Raw genomic sequence first — 8624 nt, forward strand, 5'->3', positions numbered from 1 at the left:
TGTATTTTGTTTTGTTTTTAGTGCATTTTGTTTTGTTTTTCGTGTATTTTGTAGCGTACGTTCTTCAACTAACCTTGTAAAACAAACCTATTGCTAATTTCTTTCTACATTCTGGTGATGGTTTCGGTGGACAGTATTGTGGTATAATTTCTGCATTCAACAATTGTATAGCTCCTCGAAGACTATCGTTGCAAAATATATTCTTTCCTAATAAATATTGCTCCGTGTGATGTGCATGTATGAAGTCCGGCGATATATTGCCGTAAACAATCCTTGCTTCTGTAATTACGTTATGCGCGTTTACTTTTAGAAGGAATCCAGCATTGACAATTGCTAAAGCGTTCTGGTTACGTGGTAGTATCTGAAATAATGTAGGTAGACATTAATAAAATTCGGCTGCGAAAACTAACGGCGTTGATGTTGAGTTTTTTCAACAATACAATAAATCCGTGATACATAAAATTTAAATTAATTGTTTAATATCACGACTACATGTTAAAATCAAAGAGATTCTATAACACTGCATTTCCTATAATATTACGAAAACCGTACCTTATAAGTTTTAACAATATTATTTTCTCCTAATGGTGGGAGTTCCACGTTCAACATCAGCTGACCTCGCATGTTGTAGCTCAAGAAATCTATCATAGACAACGATAGTCTTTTGTTACGGGAATTTCCTGAAAACAAAACCGTTAATTGTGTGGTACTTCACCAGCCATGTTATTAACGTACTTTAATGATATTTCCGTTATCAAAATTATTTATAACTAGCTAATGCTCGCAACTTCGTCCGCGTGGAATTTAAAAAAGTAGCCTATGTTACTCGGCGGTTACGTAGCTTCTTAATGGTACAATATTTTTTTGAATCGGCGCAGTAGTTTTTAAGTTATTACGAAACGTACAAAAATCCATAAATACAAATCTTTTCTCTTTACATATTTGTGTAGATTAAAAAAAATAGTTTAAACTTACTCAAAGTCACATAAGCGCCTACCGTTTCTAATAGCAAAAATATATCCGATTGAAAATCTGGTCTCATATGTTTAAGCATTAAATTACCAGCTATGGAGCCGATCTGAAAAATGTTTAAAATTAACAATGTTAAATGCGTTTCATTAGTTTTTTTATAGCAGACGAGCTTTTGCACGCAAACTTCGTTGGCGTGGAATTAAAAAAATGGTCGTTTATAATATGCCCGTATGTCAGCTGCTCTCTAGGAAAAGTCCCGTCAAAATCGGCCCAGCTGCTTCGGAGATTATCTAGAACAAACGCGGCTTGCGGACAGACGGACAATTTTTTAAAAGCCATTTTTGTTATCAGATTTTTTATGCAGACACTCCAATTTTTATTACATGTCTTAGGGCGAAGTAGAGGAGATTGACAAGGAAAGCTGACCCTAATACCATATGGGTTATAGGCTAGGAAGAGAGAGAGATGGAGTATATAGATGGTATTACCTTTCTAACAGGAATGTGCGCCACAAGTTTTATATGTTTAGCTAATTCCGCCAAATATGCGAATCCATACGTTCTTTTTGCTGTCTCTGTGAATATCGTGATGCAATCTTCTAGACTAACATTAGCTCCTAGGACGAGATTCTGACTGAATACATACGTCTTCAGTGATTTGCCGTCACTTATGTCTATCAGTATTCTAGGGTATTCGTAGGTTTTATAAACACCTACAAAATTGGAACAGTGGTATGAATTAAACAGTGGCAGAGCCAGCTTTAACATCTTCATACGAATGGGCCGACGCGTCCGGTGTAATACCACGACTACACAGAAAACAGGCGTGAAGTGGAAGCAATTCCGCGTTTCGTCTGATGAGTGTGGTGACAGAGGCCTAATTTTAGTCCCTTTCCCTTTCCACCCTTTTCTCAAGAGGACATTATGGGAAGTAAAAATAAATTTGACAGTGGAGGAGACGCATAGAAAGGGGAAATATCCTTTTTATTGCGTCTCCTTCTCCGTCAATTAAGGGTAGGCAACGCATCTGCAATTGCGGATGTTTATGGGCAGCGGTCGCCTTTCACTTCGGTGGATTCAGGTGGCCGCTTGCTCTTTTGCCATCTTATATTATAAAAAAAAATTAGAACAACCGTTACAAATTTTATCGTTAGCTGTTTATTATCGTATTTTTTTCTAATACAAATAACATATCACAATATGTATAAAACTAAGTAGGTTGTGGAGATAAGGTAAAATAAACAACCGATATTAAATCTCAGGAGATTCACAAATATTGTTATTTAAATGTTTTCTTACATACCTTTTGCTGTATTCCCATCAACAAACATATAAGAATCATCACCGCAATGCGATAAAACATGAAAAATTTCTTCTTCAGTGAAAGTTTTGTAAAATTTTGTAACACCAAAATTTAAAGATATGATCGATTCATTTATTTCCAACTTATCTATTATACACCAGTCATTTTCGCTGATACTTGAGCATTTCCTTTTGCATTCCTTTTTACATGTGTGTGAATCCTCTATGTCGTTGATTTTAGCGCATAGATCTGAACTTGCGTCTATTGCTAAGGACTTTGCGGTATCCAGTATAGGTCTATAGCCGGTGCAGCGACATGTATTACTGCCTAATGAGTCTTCCATCTGCTTCATTGTGAGATGCTTGTCTAGCAGGCTGATAAAGAACATAATTAATACATATAAATGTGTGTAAATCAACTGTCAAATCAGTTCGCAAATTTGGACTGTTGAGCTGTGTCTCAAGAACTTAATTAGCTCACGGATAAGATGAGAAGCAGCGATTTGGAAACTCGCAAATCACGCATATCACACCTCTATGCAGGTACAAATTGAGTGGCTTTGCGAGCCGGTTCACTGAACTCCTTAAATAATGCAAACCGTGAGCTGATCTGCAGCTCACCAATTTTAGTTCGACACCCATATAATTCGTTCTTTGAGTTCCACTTCGAAATAATTTGTTGAGACCTCGTTTAAATGATCATTTGGGGTGTCTATATTGTTTTAAATCTATACTAAGGTTTACCATTCTGAGTACGGATATGTACGTTTAAATACATTAAGATTTGCAAGACGTACCTAGTAATTTGCATAACCCAGCCGGGAGTACAGTACCCACATTGCGTTCCATTGAACGCAGCGATTCTCTTCTGAACGTCGCTGTAACCGCACAGTCTGTTGCCAACCCCTTCGATAGTTGTGATCTCCCAGCCGTGGCATGAGAATACGAGAACTAGGCACTATAAAATAAAAGCGAAATCAGTAGGGTAGGTAGAGTTAGGCCACCGTACAGAGTGCCGGAGGTAAAGGGCGGCTACAGACGCATGGACGGGCGCCACGTGCGTAATTACGTATGGGTTTGAATGTGCCATAGATCACGCCTATAATTTTTAAACCGTCCCTAAGTTAATCGTTCTTAAATACATTCTTTTCTCATTTATTTCAAAGATTTTAATGTTGCGAGGATTAATTGTAAATCATAACAAATGAAGCTATTATGCAACTAAGTAGTAAATAATTACTTTTAAAAATTACTAGGGAAATTTAATTGCCAGTATGTTCTACGTTAGGCCCGCATTTAACGCCGTGTAGTTTCACAAATTATACGCAATACATAATTGTATTTAATAGACAAGGCAACAATGTTTGAAATACAGTGGGTATTTAACTATTTTAAGTAAATAATGGCAAAGCGTACTTTATTACTTGTAGCGAATACGCTAATAAATCGATAGGATATTGTAATCGATATCGATAATGCGACACCCGCGCCCTCTCATGTGACGCGTAGAAAACAAGGGCCAATGAGGGAGCGCGGGCGCATTGACAGTTAGTTAGTAGAGGATAGACAATATGGCGTAAATTTAAGATGGCGACGCATAATTGAGTTCAATTCTGAACGCAAACGGTGGTACTGCGTTGAAGATATTTTGGTGATTTGAGCCGTAATCTTTAATTGGTATTCATTGGCTCCGAAGACAAAGTTTACCAATTGAGCAACCTTTAGAGCGGGCGCACACTTTTCACTATACTATTGCATAAATGTTGTGTGATTGTCGATTGTTTCGTAGCCCATTTTACTGTTTAGTTGTACAAATAAAATACTTGATTTTCATTGTGTGCACCTTCATTAAAGCTCATAGGAATCAAAGCGCGACTAAACAGTTGTGCGATGTTTTATAATAGTTTTAGGTGTGCGAACGCTGTTACTAATGGCTTTGGTACGCTTCTGTCTGCAAATTAATTCATTCGATGCTCGGTGACGAGTGGGAAGAGGTTTAACTGTTGAATTGAGTACCACAAACTTTTCTATTGACTCATCTATTATCACTGGAAAAGATCTTTATGAGAATTATGAAGTTTTTTTTGTTTACATACAGAGTTAACAGAAAATGTTTCTTTCACGCCGGATGTGGGCCGCTCCGCCCGTACTACCACGATGCAAGCCCCGCAGCCGCCTTGGTGGCACATCGCCTTGGTACCCGGGAGGGATAGGTAATATCGAAGGTAGGCATTTAAAGATGTCTCCCGTGGTATTGTCTCGTTTACTGGAAATAAGGAAAATCAGTTAAACTATGACCCGAAATAAACAAAGAAGTACGCGCCTTAAGCGTGTTTAAATGACGAATAATCTATAGACCAATAAGGTTATCTGATCCGGTGGGTATAAGTCGAACTAAATTATAACAGCTCAATAGTGCCTCCTGGAAACGTCAAAATAGTATCAGGAGGCTATTTTCTATGCATATCTAGGTTCACATTTTCTGCACCAGCCGCGATACCAGCGCCACTTATCAAGACAGATAACCTTGTTCGACTATATTTCTAATATGTTGATCTGATTGTTTCATTGTCAGCGAGACAGAGACAGATAGATATCGTCATCATCTTTATACACAAATTGAATACATCTTGAACAAACATTAAAATATTCGTGCCTTGCAGGTCTAATACCATCTATGTAAATAAGCAAGATAAAACGTAACCTCGAGTTTGTGGAGCCTATTGTTCAGACGTTAGTTATTGAAAGCGTGTAATGGCTTTTAAATTATTGTCAAAGATATTCTATCTATTGGAATAAAATGTATTCGTCAACTTCATTCCCTTGTAAAATCATAAACTAACAAAGTTCCTGTCGGTTATATTAATAAAAATAATTGTTATTATCTGCAATTCGAAAATTCTAAACAATTTGTTATATGCTGTCTCCCGCAACTCCATCTGCGTGGAAAGTTCTGCATATGCCAAATTTCTGCAAGATCCGTTTAGCCGGTTCTGTTGATGCAGAGGAACAAAGATATATACTTTTAAACTCTCGCATTTATAATATTAGTAAGAAATAATGTTTTCTATATTCATACTTTGAAAATAACATACTTAAGTATTTAATACAATACATCTCGACGGAAGTAAACAACCGTTTATTGACTTAAAATGACCACAGAGTAACAGCAAAATTACTGCAATTTATTTTAAAGGCCACGTGAATTTTTTTTTCTTGTCTATTCATATTTCAGTGTTACTCAGGAAGATCGTTTATCTAAATTAATAAAAAAACTTATGGTTTATCTTCCAAGGTTTTTTATTTTTTTATTGTAACTTGATACTTTGTTAAAAGACAATAAGACTTGACTAATATCAAGTCTAACAATAAAATTAACATTTGTATCACTTGTAAATAAGCTAGACGAAAATCAATATAACACCTCTAGTAAAAAATAGCAGTTTACAAAAAACTGTTTTTTATAATAGAAGGGGGCAAATATGCGTCGGGAACTTCGAGGTGTTCAACACCTAGTCCACAATATCAGAGGAGCTGAAGATGCGTTGTTGGCATTTAGAATTTTATTGGAAATATAAATTTATTAATATATCAACACAAACTCAAATTACTATACCAAGCCTAGAAATTTATATAGTTCGTAAGTTTTCTAATACCACGCGGACGAAGTCGCGGGCAACAGCTCGTAGAATAATAAATTTGAATTAAAAAATTGATGATAAATTATAAATGAAAAGAGGAAAAACCCGTCATACATGTATAGATTACAGGTTTTCCTTATAATCAATTAGAACATTAAAAGAAAGAGTAATTTCGTCTAAAGGCGTTTATAACACGAGTTTTTACTAATGTAAAGGAAATGTTAGCAATAACTTCGACAATTAAAGCGTTTATCGTGTATTTACAGTTTTATAGTCGAAAACGTTTTCAAGCTAGATTAGAAATTTACTTGTTGACTATTACGTTTTATTATATTTTTGCCTTTTGAACAAACGAATACACTTTTTCACATATGTATTAGTTAATAGCTCGAACACTGTGATCCCGTTCAACTACGATAAATTTTACTAATAAATAAAAGATACCACGCATATAATCCAATCTATTTTATAAAAATCCATTACAACATAAATAGAAGAAAAAGTTACAATATATTATATATCATGTTTACGATAAAAAATAATTACCTGAACATTTTACTCCATTAACAGTAAATTCAATACAGGACATGTTGAAATTAAATAAAATGTAATAAAAAATATCTAAGCAGGTGTTACTTCACATTTAGTTAACTTTAAACTGACGATCCAGTTCACAGTTATTTTTTTCAGACGTGTGTCGACATTTTAGGGTTCCTAAACAAATACAAAAATCCATAAATATAAACGTCTAGGTTTTTGCACATTTATACAAAAAAACGATAAAATACTAATTGTTAATTTTTTTTTAAAATACACATTTACCATCATTTGATAGGTACCTGTTTTATTACGTAACTATTAAAGTTATAAATAAAAAGTCACGATATATCGTACTTAGTAAAAGGTTCCGTACAAGATAAATAGATTTTAATTGTGGAAACAAGTTACTTGGGTAATTTAAAATTTTGAGGAATTTAACGTCTAAATATGTTAAGGGCTTTTGGTATGGATAACGGTTAGAGTTACTAGCGCCCTGGGCGAGTATCATAGGGGCCCCTTTTTCAATAAATTTAGGCGGGGGGCGTGTTGTCTCGGTTATGTAAGACTTTGTGATTCTTAGAACCGTGACGCCCCTTTCTAGCGCCCTGGGCGGTCCTATGTGTTAAATAAAACCACAAACATCATTAATATATGTTTATTTTGTGTCTTTAAGGAATTTAGTAAATCATTAAAAAATTACAATCATAAAATAATTTAAGTCGAAATTAGGTCGCTATTTAGGCCTTCTGTTAACAAAATTTAATTATATCTAAAATTAATTACAACCGAGATTAAAACAGAAATAAAGACGAAAAAAAAAACAAATTTCAATAAATTACCGATTATATATCAAACTAAAACTTACATAAATCTTATAAAATAAGAGAAAAATTCGTCAATACTATATGTAAAATATACATTATAGGTCTATACACAATCGAGTCAACAGTAAGTGTTATGCAAAAAGTGCGAACTTTACTCTAACAGACAAATTTACGCAAATATAGACTTTATTACCCGCTTCATAAAGTCCAACATCAAAATTCTTAATATACAAAAATAATACAAAATCAGAACATTTAAGCTTTGGCTCGTTAAATATTACACTAATTTGATCATTTACTTAATAATGTCTATTATTACTGAAACATGGAACTAATCAGCAATGGAAGCGTCTTCTTAAAACATTGTCAAAAAAGTCCAGTTTACATTATTCCAGTCCAGCGAATCCAGCGCTGGATTAAAACTTAAAACATTTGTAAAATGCATTTAAATGTATAACATATTTCCAGTTTTAATCCAGTGATCTCGATCGCTAGACTGGGATAGTGTAAACCGGAACATTATGGTAAGCCGATATACAAAATAACAGCTCAAAAAGTCAGCTAAAACATAGGCTTTCAGTTTTTCTAAACAAAAAATATATTTCCAGTTGGAATTTACATTAGTTACTTAAAATATAAATTTACATAAAACTGTTAAGATCAGAATTAACATAATTTATCAAATATTGTATATGCAAATGTACACAGTATGAACGGTAACGTGTCTTTGATGTAGGTACTACGCGTGTATGATAACATGATTGGCCAATGACGTCACCTTGGGACGTGCCAAGTGTCAAACGAATATATATGCCACCGAAATAATTTGAAGTTTTTTAATTACTTTGCGTAACAAACAAGAGCGGTAGTTATCTTAAGGATATAGGGTTGTCACTTGCTATTTGGACGTAAAATTAAATAAATAACAATTTAAAAAATAGTAGAAATCGATTATTATTTAAGGTTTTTATTTTCGAAGCGATGAAAATTAAATACCAATCATGTTAAGGTACAGTTAGTAGAAAATTAAAACCCTATTTCCACAAAGTAAGATACAATGATCACACAGTTGCTTAGAGTAGATACGTTTGTTCACTAACAGACAAATTCTGAAACGAATGTCAAATACTTCGTAATTGCCGCTTACAATCTGTATGACGTCATAATTTTAACGCAATTTGAAGTTTCGTTGCCTTATCATTTAAGACTGAGATATTTATTTCAGTATTTAGCCGTAACAGTTCTTTAAAGGCTTGTCCCACCAAATTGTAAATTGTCTCATAATAATCCCACGTGTAAAATATGTGATAGAAATATCGGAATCGGAATGACGTCATTTTTAAGCT

General features: G+C 34.1%; 1 protein-coding gene across 3 annotated transcripts in view; it reads right to left on the reverse strand.

Annotated features, from left to right (window-relative positions):
* Nucleotides 1-6555, reverse strand: part of LOC106101627 (indole-3-acetaldehyde oxidase-like) — an 11821-nt gene extending 5266 nt beyond the window's left edge. For 2 of the 3 annotated variants that reach the window (XM_013280924.1, XM_013280922.1), the window contains exons 1-8: nucleotides 6461-6555; nucleotides 4370-4539; nucleotides 3071-3231; nucleotides 2275-2648; nucleotides 1461-1684; nucleotides 976-1078; nucleotides 553-680; nucleotides 74-361 (exon numbers count right to left, since the gene is read on the reverse strand). In XM_013280924.1, coding sequence (XP_013136378.1) covers nucleotides 74-361; nucleotides 553-680; nucleotides 976-1078; nucleotides 1461-1684; nucleotides 2275-2648; nucleotides 3071-3231; nucleotides 4370-4539; nucleotides 6461-6503 — 1491 coding nt within the window. In that variant the 5' untranslated portion in view covers nucleotides 6504-6555. Of the gene's footprint in view, nucleotides 1-73; nucleotides 362-552; nucleotides 681-975; nucleotides 1079-1460; nucleotides 1685-2274; nucleotides 2649-3070; nucleotides 3232-4369; nucleotides 4540-4631; nucleotides 4792-6460 lie in introns of those variants that run through there. The other variant, XM_013280923.1, reaches the window with a different exon arrangement.
* Nucleotides 6556-8624: the final 2069 nt, after the last annotated feature.

Source organism: Papilio polytes, unplaced genomic scaffold (genome assembly GCF_000836215.1).
Source record: "Papilio polytes unplaced genomic scaffold, Ppol_1.0 DF823980.1, whole genome shotgun sequence".
Classification (NCBI taxonomy): Eukaryota; Metazoa; Arthropoda; class Insecta; order Lepidoptera; family Papilionidae; genus Papilio; species Papilio polytes.